Here is a 12,136-nt window from a genome sequence, read left to right on the forward strand (position 1 = left end):
TCACCAAGATAATGTTAAAAGTGACTTGATAGTCTTACTAAAAATGTCAGTAAAATGTGTTGAAAACTACAAACTACATAAAAAAGTTGTGTAACATCCAGCTTATTGCTTCTTTTTTTGGAAATAATACTATGTAAAAATATTTTTTTGCAAAGAAACTTTACATCAAATGAATTATTAAGCATTAAAACGCATTGCTAAAAATAGCATTGATTATTCTAAAAAGGGGGGTCCTTGGTATTTAACCCTGTAAAATATCTCTTCATTTCTAAAGCTACAATAGATATGAATATTAACATAAATACTATTAAAATCGAAAGTCATATCTGTACCACTTGTAGCACAAAACTGAACAGTAAAATGAGCAAGTTTGCAAACCTGTTTTCTCGCAAATTAATGTGAAACGAAACTGGAAACATCAAGAGGTAAATGGGATATGGCTGAGACATGGAGAATCATTCATACAAATATATTGGGAATCACATTCACCACAAGCTTCTATGGACTAAGAATTGGCTATATTTACAATAAGGCCCATTCACATGTTCATGGTTCTCTGATGTTGGTTAATGGTGCACATGGCATGCAAGTGATTGTTTTAAACTGAAAAAAGAGGACATAAATTCATTACTGTTTTAAATTACAATTGCCCTGTAAAATAATAAAATGATAATTAAAGGCCTAATAATGATTTTTTTTATAAGTTATAATGGTAATATTTACGTCTTAAATTCTTCACTGTCAAACGTTAAAATCTTTCAACCGAAATGTTGGTCATTGTGCAAATGTGCAAATAAAGAGAACGTACCACACATTGATTTCCCAAGATCCCAACATTTAAACTCACTGCACATACAGAGATGGAGTTTGTGAGAAGCAGCATTTAGTGTGAATTGAGGCGCTGAAAACACAGTGCACAAGAGACTATATACTTAAATAAATTTCAGTCTTTCATTTCATAATCAGACTGCGCTATAATCGTAATTTCAGATTTATTTTGAATATTATGCATCCACATTTATTTATATTTTGCATTCAATTAAATTATTAGTTTTTCACTCATTCAAGATCCCAGAGAGACACTACTAGAGACCAACAGCCAAAATAAGTTCATAAAGAAAGCTAAACCTGGATTTCTGGAAGTTGTTGCAGAAAAGACAATAATGTCCAAACTGCTGATCATCATATTCTACACACTCCGTGACATGCTTGCTGGAATGAGATGTACAGTGAGCAGTAGGCTGATCCAGCACAGGTGTACAGAAGGTCATTCATGCCTACTGCCTTTAGACTGTACCATTCACCCACCATGTGCACAGGCACCATCGATTCAGTTTGTACCACTGAAAGAACAAGGGGTTTTATTCACTAAAATTCAGTACTGGGGCTTGAGTTATGCATTACTGTGACTGGAATAATGGTTACAACCTTCCTGATACCATAAAAATATAGGAGCACCAAAGTGGACAGAGAGCCTGCTACACACATACCCAGCCACAAGGACATATATTTCCAAAAAAGACAAAGTGGCATTCCATATGCCAGACAGTAGAGTCCAAATTGGTAGTTTCTGATCTAGATATAATGTGATAGTGCTGATTTATTATACAGTGGCAACCATGGTACACTGCACTGGTTTTATGAGTGTCTTACATCTTTGAGCCAGCAGGGGTAGTTTAAGGTTTTAGAGTTCTATGTGCCTCTATCAAGTCGAGTTCGCTGCTGCTCCTGGTACTCCTTCGAATCCTCCCAGGGACGTGGGCCACGAATGTTCTTCCATCCATCCAAGTCTGCATCCTTTAATTTCTGTAGGAACAAAAGAGATTATGTTATATTAAATTACATTTTTTTCAAAGCCACAAATTAAATGCACAAACAGAAATTTAATAACAATTATCAGGTCTCAAAAGCTACAAAGATATTCGTAGCAAATGCATTCAACTTTAATCAAGTTGAGATAATGAAATAATCCATCCACCTCACAGGTGTGGTATATCAAGATGCTGATTAGACAGCATGATTATTGCACAGGTGTGCCTTAGGCTGGCCACAATAAAAGGCCACTCTAAAATGTGCAGTTTTATCACACAGCACAATGCCACAGATGTCGCAAGTTTTGAGGGAGCGTGCAATTGGCATGCTGACTGCAGGAATGTCCACCAGAGCTGTTGCCCGAGAATTGAATGTTCATTTCTCTACCATAAGCCGTCTCCAAAGGCGTTTCAGAGAATTTGGCAGTACATCCAACCGGCCTCACAACCCGCAGACCACATGTAACCACGCCAGCCCAGGACCTCCACATCCAGCATCTTCGCACAGCCATTGAAGAGGAGTGGACAACCTGATCAACTCAATGCGAAGGAGATGTGTTGCACTGCGTGAGGAAAATGGTGGTCACACCAGATACTGACTGGTTTTCGGACCCCCCCCCAATACAGTAAAACTGCACATTTTAGAGTGACCTTTTATTGTGGCCAGCCTAAGGCACACCTGTGCAATAATCATGCTGTCTAATCAGCATGTTGATATGGCACACCTGTGAGGTGGATGGATTATCTCGGCAAAGGAGAAGTGCTCACTAACACAGATTTAGACAGATTTGTGAGCAATATTTGAAAAGTGTTGCGTTTATAATTTTGTTCAGTGTATGAAAGCTGAAAACAGTCATGCTGCTCAATATTTGTGTGGAAACCATGCTAGCTTTTATCAGGATGAATACAAGTTCAAAAGAACAGCAGAAATCTTTTGTAATATAATAAATGTCTTTGCTGTCACTTTCAATCAACCTTGCTGAATTAAATCTTCATGACCCCAAACAGAACACTAAACTAAGTACACTTGTTACCAAAGATGAGTCAGCTACAGTTGAGTGTTTGTTTGTTTTATGATTCATGATGGGTCAATATAAGATAATAAAATAATTAGGATGACACATAACCCAAGTTAATATTTAGAATCTAATGAACAGATGAGAGATGACTAAATTTCCCTGGTTCCACTTGAGGGCGCTCTTCTACTACTGTCTGGAAGCAGGTGGTCAGATTTAATAGCATTGTAACTTCTTACAATGGCTGCAAGGCTAAAAATAATGTTTTTAAAGTCAAGGAGAATCACCATCACGGTATAATGACAGCATCAACCACCCACAGCCTGAAATGTGAGATGCTAAATGAACCAAGTGCCAGTGCAGTCGAGACTAAACAGCTAACTAGACACTTTCCGTCCAAAATAACTGGCTAATTGCCAGGTCAGTCAGTCTCCCTGGAAAAACCTAGTGTTATGTGTCCTGCTTGACAAACTGCATGACAAAATTGCGATTAGAGTTCCTGAGTCACTCTGTGTCAGGTCCAAACCTGCACCGATTGCATTTAACAAGCCAGATGCTTAACCATTAGACTACCACAACCTCACTAGCAAGTAAACATAACTTCCTATCCACAGCAAAACAGCAGATGGCTCTATAAAACATTATAGCACTATAAAACAGTGCACACACACACAGATCCTCCATCTATTCATCTCGTTCTCTCATTACTTCATACTCATCCTGAAGGACGGCCGACTGTTTTTTAGTGTTCACCCGGGCTTCCAGTGCAGGATCCAGCTAAAACAAACATGCAAAAGAAAAGAAAAAATTATAACAAGAAGGAAACTATTATAATATTTTATTGAACAGCATAAATCAGTTCTGGCTGAAGTTCTGCCACTGTTACTTGGCCTGTACATGAAAAGATTATATGACGTTTTACACACCTTCTTTTTCATCTTCTGTGCATCATATCTGATCTGAGTGAATTCTCTCAATCCAAACGACCCTCCCACAACCAGCAGCTTCAGGCAAACATTATACAAACATTAAATATGAGCAATAAAATGACTGATTTTACAATAGCAGAAAGTTGACAACAGTGTTTAACATATTGCCACTAAACAATTGTGATACCAGCAATATGAAAAAAACAGAACTGAATTATCAAAGAACATATTCCCCCGGTTTCACAGACAAAGTTTAAGCCTAGTCCCAGACTAAAATCTAAGCCTGAGCTGTTTCATCTGAAAGAAACTTGCACTGATTGATCTTAAAATATATCAATGCCTTTGTGTTGTCTTAAAATGCACACCAGTAATGTTTTTTTCTAAGGCACGTTTATAAAAATTACTTAAATGTCCTAATTGAACTATGGCCTAATCCTGGTTTAGTCTAAACCCTGTCTGTGAAAGCAGGCAATTCTCTTTAATTGTATTTATTTTTTATTGTTTTAGGCATCAATATCTTGATTTACATAATGTTTACATATCACCTCGTAAAAATGAACACTAGGAAATACACTGATAAAACCTATAACTGAAAAAGCAAAAATAAAAGGTGCAAAAACCTTAATTAAATATCAGTAATATTGGACAAAAAATTGTATCACACTCAATTTTCATAATAACGGTTGACAGTCATTTAAACAACAGATTTATTATTAAAGTAAATTACAATAAATATTACTATTATTTAAACCATGATTTCGGTATAGTCATTACTAAGGCTCGCTTATGTTACACAGCTTTTTATTTTAAATCATAACTAGAAACACTTGATGATGAATGACAGCTCACCAGCATCGGGATCCCATATTTCACTGTCCTGTTCTTTTGCAGTTTACGAACTTGATTCCACATGTTTAGTTAAGGCATGTCATTCTACAATTTGTGCATTACTAAGAATAAAGTCAGAAGGACATAATTCAACATACCACTTCGTACAGCCTCATATTGCGTCCGTGTAGAACTAAGAAACGAGTTATTGGTTCCACTTTAAAAAATGAGGCATAAAAGCTAAATTACTGTGTGAATTACAACTGAGCACATTTTCAGGGTTAGTTTAGTTCAACTATAAATGAACACAATAGATCTCTTAACTTTACATTTTAGAACTTTAGAACTTTAGAAATCATAAAGGACCTTCATACCAGGAAAAAAAACCTCAAGAAATCGAATCTAGAGTTTGGCTTTTAGTCCATATCTGTTAGCTTTGAGACCTTCTATCTATATGCAGGTGTACTCTCTAAACTTCGACATAATGCACTGTCAGAATTGAAGCCGTTAAGATACATAAATAATCCTAGTTCTATAGGTGCTTAGAAAATGTAATTATTTTCATGGTGTTTGTTAGTACATCAGGTCAAGGAACAAGAGCAGGCAATATGACACAATATCTAATCAATTTACTTTATAATCAGCTAAAAGTTAATTAAATCATGTACATTATCTGAAAATATAGGATTTCTTATATGTTCTTATACACTTTCCCGTTTCATTAGGAAATATACAGCAAATTAATATTTAAAGCTGCAGTCCGTAAATTGTTTTGGTTAAAAATGATCTGAAATCAGTTATTTGAGCAGGTACATAACCAGACAGTGTTCAAAACTATCGCCTTACTTTAGCCCCATTCACAGCGGTTAGCTATAATTTGAATGGGACCGGTAGGTTTTCGCGGGAAATTCGAGCATGGCACTGCTTCATTACGTCACGTCTGTGAACATAAAGCCCGGCTAGTAGGCTATGGCATGTGAGGATCCTGCAGGTGGTGAATTGTTAATAGCCTTTTCTCACAACAGCTGGAATAATATATGTATCATTTTGATGGTGAATTGTAATCCAGAAAAGATTATGTGTTTATGAAACACATGTGAATGAAATTAAATTATATTCCAGTTTTAAATGTGCTTCTGATTACAGATAGCCTGGGATTACACAAGATTTGTATTTTAAAGAAAAGCAGTTCGAAGGGAGCATAGTTTGCTTTTTGGGTTAAAATAATTTCTTAATATGAAATTCGAATGGTATGACAATTAGATACTAGACTGTACAGAAATTGAAATCAACACACTATACTCATAGTCATGCAATGCTGATGTTGTTAACATTAATAATTTGAGAATAAAGTATAACAATACTAATAATTTGCACTGTTTGAAAAGATATGAGCTAACCGGTTTCCAGGTTTTCAAACAGAGATGGCGACAAAGAGGCAAAACCTACGGACTGCAGCTTTAAGTATTGATAAGTTGAATAAATAAAATGAATAAACGTTCAAATTAGTTCATTTTAACAATGTCTTTCCACTTTACATTAAAATTAATTACCTTCAGTTAATATAACACATTTCTCCTTCATACAAGCAATTAAAAAAACACAAACACACAACTGTGATTGTTTCTTTATTTAAATTTTCATAATTTTTTAAGTTTTTTTTTAATAAGGTGAAGAAAAATACCTTTTTTGTTCTGTATAATAAAATATGTTAACTTTATTCCTTTATGAAGAGGAAACAAACAAAATAAGTAAAAATACAGAAAACATTCCTCCTGGAAGGGAGTTTTTCAATGTTGCGCTTGAAAGCAGAAAGGGGAAGATCTGTTCATGAAGTCTGACTCATCACACTTTACTGTATGTAAAAAAGCGGATCAATCATAACACATGGTCATGCAGTATCACATGGGTCAGAGGTCACAATGATGCTGCCTACCACATGCTTTATGTACAGTATATTTGTAACCGTTTGTTGCATATTGTACATGTACACAGAGAAAAGAGTATCAGGACTTCCTGTCCCGTTTCCTATTCTCTCCTTCAATGTTACAAACACATAATTACGAAGTAGGATCTTCTGACAAGCATGTGAAAGCTGCATCTTTGTGACACAAACCCCAAGACAGGCTTCATGAACACAGCTGGAGAAAGAACAGGAAGTTGAATATGACACACAGGAAGGGCCTGGGCTGATAGGAGGATACAAAAATGACCGAACGTCATTGGGTGGAAGCTGCTCTGATGGGCTGATCTGGGACCAGTTCTGCTTGCTCTGCTTGTTGGTGCTAGATCAGCACTGAAGAGCCACTTTTACTCTCATAGTGCGCGAGCTATGTGTGTATGAATACGCATATTTGTGTGTTTGTATCAGAAGGCAGGTTGGCGGGGTCACTGTTCAGAGGTCACTCTCCCCATAGAGGGCAGTGGAGAAGGACATGTAGTCAAGAGCTCCCGGGATGGCGTCAGGGCCGGTGTAAGGCGTCATGCGGGCGATGCAGTACTCGGCCTGGTCAGGAGGGAGCTCACGCCGCAGCTCATCCACCAGGATATAGTTCTGCACGAGGAGAGAGTTATTCATTTGGTTATTAATTTATACACTTTTAACACAGAAATGATTTTTTGCATGTTGTATATGTACCTTGTCTCCAGCAAGGACTTTAAAGGATGCCATGACCTGATCAGCGGTGTCCGTGTCGGCCGTCTCGCGAGACATAAAGTCAATGAAGGCCTGGAATGTGATCACTCCCAGTCTGTTAGGATCCACAATGCTCATGATGCGGGCAAACTCCGCCTCTCCCTACACACAGAGAAACAGTTCTTAAAAATCACTATGAAAACAACATGAAAGATCGTTCCTCACTGGGTTAGCATAGTTGATGCTATTTTATCTAATCTTATCTTTTTCAATAACTGCTTTATTTAGAGATAATGGTCTAATATACCTGCTTTTAATCCATAAAAATCAAAATGATCTGTTTCCTTACATCTTTATAAATGTAAATCTCAACTTTTCCAGACTATATACCATGTTAACTTTCTGCTTATGAGTGAAGTTCCATGGGGATTATAACAGTTTAACTCAATATAGTTCAGGCTACTTTATGAATACTTAGGAAACTTAAGTAATAACCACATTAGTGTTGTTACTGTTAACTAAACTAATGCTAAAACTTTTTAAAAAATCACTTTCAGTAACTGAAATAAAGCTGAAGTAAAATAAAGTATAAATATTACATGAAAACTTAAACTTACAAATACAAATGTTGCAAAACTGAAAAAATACAGCTATAAAGAAAAAAATAATAAAAAATGGGAAACAAACTAAATTATAAAAACGTATAACTAAAATTAAAATATATACATAATTCAAAACGTTAATAAATATAATAGTATATAAACAATACTGAACCACATAGATCTAACCAGACTAATCAAGAGTTCAGCAAACTTTCCTAAACCACAAAACTCTGGCTTACCAGATAATACATTGAGATTCTAACTTTCTGCTTTACCATATTTTCCACATTATTTTTCAATGTGGAAGTAAGCTATTTCCTGTAAATGTGTGAGACTTCCGATTCATTCCCCGCTGTAGATGAATAACTAGAAAAATAACAAAGTGCAGTAAACGGAAAAGCTATTTGTGCAACAAACCAGTACATTTATGAATAGACAAATCAATCTAAATAATATGATTAATAACCTACACCAGTTTGCTGCATCAAGCAGCATTATGGACTGTTTTTGTACTGTACAGATAAAATAAGTGGAAGCGGCTAAAACCAAAGCATTGCACATTCAAGTTAAAAATGGCAGCACCTTGTTGATTATAAATCTGTTTTTCTAAGATATAGTTATCCCATGTAATAGATATAAAAATGTATATCTTCTGTTTATAATGAGTCATACGAGGATTATAATTTGACTATAATCCATGGATTTTTTAAATAGTTCATGCTACATTTTCCAGAAATACTTACTAAAATAATAATAATAATATTAAACCATATTATACCCCATGTTGATCATAAACCTCTGATTTTCCAGGTTAATCCATAGGGATTATCAATATCAATTTCAGATTATATATGAGTTACCAGTACATTATCCATGGGGACTACAACTTTCAGTTGAACCTGATCACAACCCATGGAGATTTGAACTCTCTGCTTTACCATATTATAACCCATGGAGATGAGGCAGGCTCTGAAGTCCTCTGCATCCATCATGCCTGTTCTCTTCTACAGGAACCCACCAGGGACAAACAGAACCAGGTAGTAGTAGAGAGAAAGATGAAGAGCGAAAGAGGACGGGAGGAGTATAGGTGAAGGAAGTCATTTTAGAGGAAGGTTTGAGAGAAAATGAGAGAGCAAAAGGAGAAAGAAAAATAGAGTAGGAAAAAAACAAAACAAAAAGAGTGTGGTTAATGGTTGAACTCCCTAACTTGTGTTGGTGTGTGTACCTGTGCATCGTTCCCGATATCGAAGCCCAGACTGATAAGGCAGGCTTTGAACTCCTCAGCGCCCAGTTTGCCCGAGTGGTCCTGGGTGTCAGAGCCGTGGGCAGGGTCAGAGGTCAGCAGCGTGGACATGCAGTACACAGATGGGAGGGGTGAGGGAATGTCATGCAGACATGTGGAGGGGTGGAAGGGGGTCCATGCAGAAGTGAAAAACGAGACAAAAGAAGAGAAAAGTGCACAAAAGTTAGAACAAACTGTGCAGTACTGTGCCGTGAGTGAGGACAGAGAGTGATTGTGAAGACAGATCTGCTCAAAACTGTGCCCGTTGTGCTCGGTTAACTATATTGTGTTGTTTTAATGATGTTAAGGTGTCTTGGGTGTGGGATTTTAGTGCAGCGTTAGGTTTCAGCATGGCAGCCTGTAATCTGGGATTTGTGTGGGTGACATATACCATAATTCCACTCTATGCACATCAGATTAATTATACAAACGCATTGTTATGAAAGTAAAAACTTAGATATTTGTGCATTTTGGCAATTTTCAATGCTATTAAGTCCGAGTACAGGCACCGCAAGGTACCAGGTTTGTACTCCACTTAAAATAAAAACAATTAAAAAGTCAATAAAATACAGAGTTGAATATTATTTAAGGTCAAAAAATGAAGTACAACCGAAATTAAATTAATTGAACTGAAAAAATTATGTCTGACAAAATAAACGCAGTTGGTCTTGTCTGAAAGTTTAAAAAAGGCTTGAAGTTTCAAAGTTTTTAGGCCTTACAGACTTGGACCAGGATGGAAAATCATTTCATTTCCCAGAATGTCATTACCTGCTGAATTTCTCTGAAGTGTAATTTATTAAGTTCTACTTTTTGTCATTCCAATTCAACTTCCTATAATGTATCAGCTACAAAGGAACCATTTTTATCTTTTTTCACACCAAGAAAGATACCTATAACAAGAATTATATTGGCACCCACACCAATGCACTATAATGGTGTGTTTATCATAAGCAAGTGCTAGAAATTTGTTCTCTGCAGCTTTAAATGTCAAGCTCTTTAAAGAAGGATGATTACTGACTGGATTACCGATTCAGGGTTTTCAGCATTCTTTAGCTGGAAAAAAATCATTGTGTGATTTCGATATTCACAATATCGTTCCTCTGTGCCGTTATTGTTAAGTTGTGGTGTGGTCTCTGCTATTCTTTTACATGTAGAATAATTTATCGTCCTTTGTATGAATGGGCCTTTAAACTTTAAATTTTGCCCAAGTCTGCAAGCTACCACACAAAATTTTGCAGCAGCCAATCATAAAATTAAAAAATGAAATGTTTTTAACTAACAAAAAGTTATGCAATTCTCTGTCGGTTCCCACCCAGATGAAGTGACCGAGTTACGGTCTCAGGCGTCCTACTGCTCTTAATGATGTTAAACTGTGGTGTTGGACTGCGCGGTGTGATACTGACTCGATCGAAGTGGTTGAACGAGGCTCTGAACTCATTCATTTGTTCCTGGCTGATGCCTTTGGCGTCACGGGTCAGAATCTGGTTCTCGATCTCATTGATGGTGCGAGCGATGGTGGTGAGGAGCTGCTCCCAACCCACACGGATGTGCTAGAAGAAGAAAAGAGACTTCAGGAACATAACATTGCACTGGGGATTTGGATGTGAGCATTTGAGAGTTTATATATGTGTATACCTCCATGGTGTAGTTAGTGTGTTTGTTGTCAAATATAAGTGCTTCCTGTATTAGTTGATGGTCTCCCTCTAGCTGGTCGATCTTTGGTTTGTAGTTTACAATGTTCTTCTCATACTGCCGAAGGTGGGTCAGCTGATCCTCCAGGGTCCCGTGCATCTCAATAGAGATTCGGCCAATTTCCTAAGCACAGAAAATAAAAAAAATACTAAAATAAGAGGCCAACCACAGTCCTTCCTGAATCTTCGCCCCAAGGTTTTTCCTGCTAATTTTTTTCTCCAGCCACCCAAATGGTTTTCAGAGCTAATTTAGCAGTATCTGATGCATGTTTTTTCCTCTAAGATGATTGTTAACATATCGTGAATTGTAATGTGGCCAAGTACAAGGTAGGGCTATAGTAATACTAGCCCTACTTATATAAGGTTTTTTTTTGTTTAACTTCCCATGGCATTTTACTCCAAATGGTTAGTTGATCTATAATATATCCTAGTTACCAAAAACATATATTAAACATTAATATTTCACAATTCAGAATAGAAAGTTTAAAAGAGCTATATTTATTTGATTAATTGAAGTAATTTGTAACATTATAAATGTCTTTACGGTCACTTTTCTTCAATTTAATGCATTTATGCTGAATAAAAGTATTAATTTCCTTCTAAAAAATGGTAATGTAAATCAATCAAATTTGCTTGTGTCATCATGTATGTAAGCTACTCACCAAGGACATTTTTGATGTCTTTTTTTCTCTGAAGTTCTCTGAAGTACCCTAAGAGAATGTGATTCATTTTCTGTTAGTAGAACTCATGTCTCACCTCCATCTTGGTCTGGATCCAGGGCCCAATGACATTTGCCTGATTAGCAAACTGTCTGCGCAGTCTCTCATTATTCTGCTGACGAGCGTGTTCTTCTATCAGGGCCTGATCTCTCTGGGGTACTAACTGCCTCACCTGAGAGGACAGAGAGAAAAGGGAGATTAGAAGAAAGCAGTATGGAGGTGAATTAAACAACTCTCATTGTACCCATTTTCTTTCATAATTATATATAACATGTCACATATTTGTCTGAAAACTCTGATTCCCTTCTGTTTGTCCGGCTCAAGTGTATTTTCTGACCTTATCCCATTTGGCATTGATCTCCTGAGGGTTGATGGTGGTGTAGGGGTTGGTGCCAGCCATGTTGACGTGGTATGTCTGCACTATTTTAGCAATTTCATTATGGATGCCCAGGATGGCCTGTCGTTCCTTATCTGCCTCAGGCAGTGTGGCTTTAAACTGCTCATGGGCTGTGCTGAGTCCCTGATACACACACACACACACACATACACACACACAAAGAGAGGTGCTATAATTTTCCACAACATTCCCCCTCTGCAACTTTTCAGTTTTCACTCTTATATCA

General features: G+C 36.8%; 2 protein-coding genes across 5 annotated transcripts in view; both read right to left on the reverse strand.

Annotated features, from left to right (window-relative positions):
• Nucleotides 1–975: 975 nt before the first annotated feature.
• LOC306882259 (cytochrome c oxidase assembly protein COX16 homolog, mitochondrial-like) lies at nucleotides 976–4,741 on the reverse strand. Its single transcript, XM_079436773.1, has 4 exons — nucleotides 4,606–4,741; nucleotides 3,754–3,831; nucleotides 3,536–3,604; nucleotides 976–1,806 (listed from the first exon to the last, which is right to left on the reverse strand). Exons 1-4 carry the CDS (start codon nucleotides 4,666–4,668, stop codon nucleotides 1,693–1,695), a joined length of 324 nt encoding a protein of 107 aa, XP_079292899.1. The 5' UTR covers nucleotides 4,669–4,741; the 3' UTR covers nucleotides 976–1,692.
• Nucleotides 4,742–6,196: 1,455 nt separating this feature from the next.
• actn1 (actinin, alpha 1) overlaps nucleotides 6,197–12,136 on the reverse strand; it is a 30,814-nt gene continuing 24,874 nt past the window's right edge. The window contains exons 15-22 of one of the 4 annotated variants that reach the window (XM_079437153.1): nucleotides 11,851–12,033; nucleotides 11,551–11,685; nucleotides 10,739–10,918; nucleotides 10,507–10,653; nucleotides 9,047–9,127; nucleotides 8,760–8,825; nucleotides 7,223–7,381; nucleotides 6,201–7,138 (exon numbers count right to left, since the gene is read on the reverse strand). In XM_079437153.1, coding sequence (XP_079293279.1) covers nucleotides 6,980–7,138; nucleotides 7,223–7,381; nucleotides 8,760–8,825; nucleotides 9,047–9,127; nucleotides 10,507–10,653; nucleotides 10,739–10,918; nucleotides 11,551–11,685; nucleotides 11,851–12,033 — 1,110 coding nt within the window. In that variant the 3' untranslated portion in view covers nucleotides 6,201–6,979. Of the gene's footprint in view, nucleotides 7,139–7,222; nucleotides 7,382–8,759; nucleotides 8,826–9,046; nucleotides 9,128–10,506; nucleotides 10,654–10,738; nucleotides 10,919–11,550; nucleotides 11,686–11,850; nucleotides 12,034–12,136 lie in introns of all 4 variants that reach the window. The other 3 variants (XM_079437152.1, XM_079437151.1, XM_079437154.1) reach the window with 3 other exon arrangements.

The sequence above is a fragment of the Barbus barbus genome (assembly GCF_936440315.1).
Source record: "Barbus barbus genome assembly, chromosome: 16".
Lineage (NCBI taxonomy): Eukaryota > Metazoa > Chordata > Actinopteri > Cypriniformes > Cyprinidae > Barbus > Barbus barbus.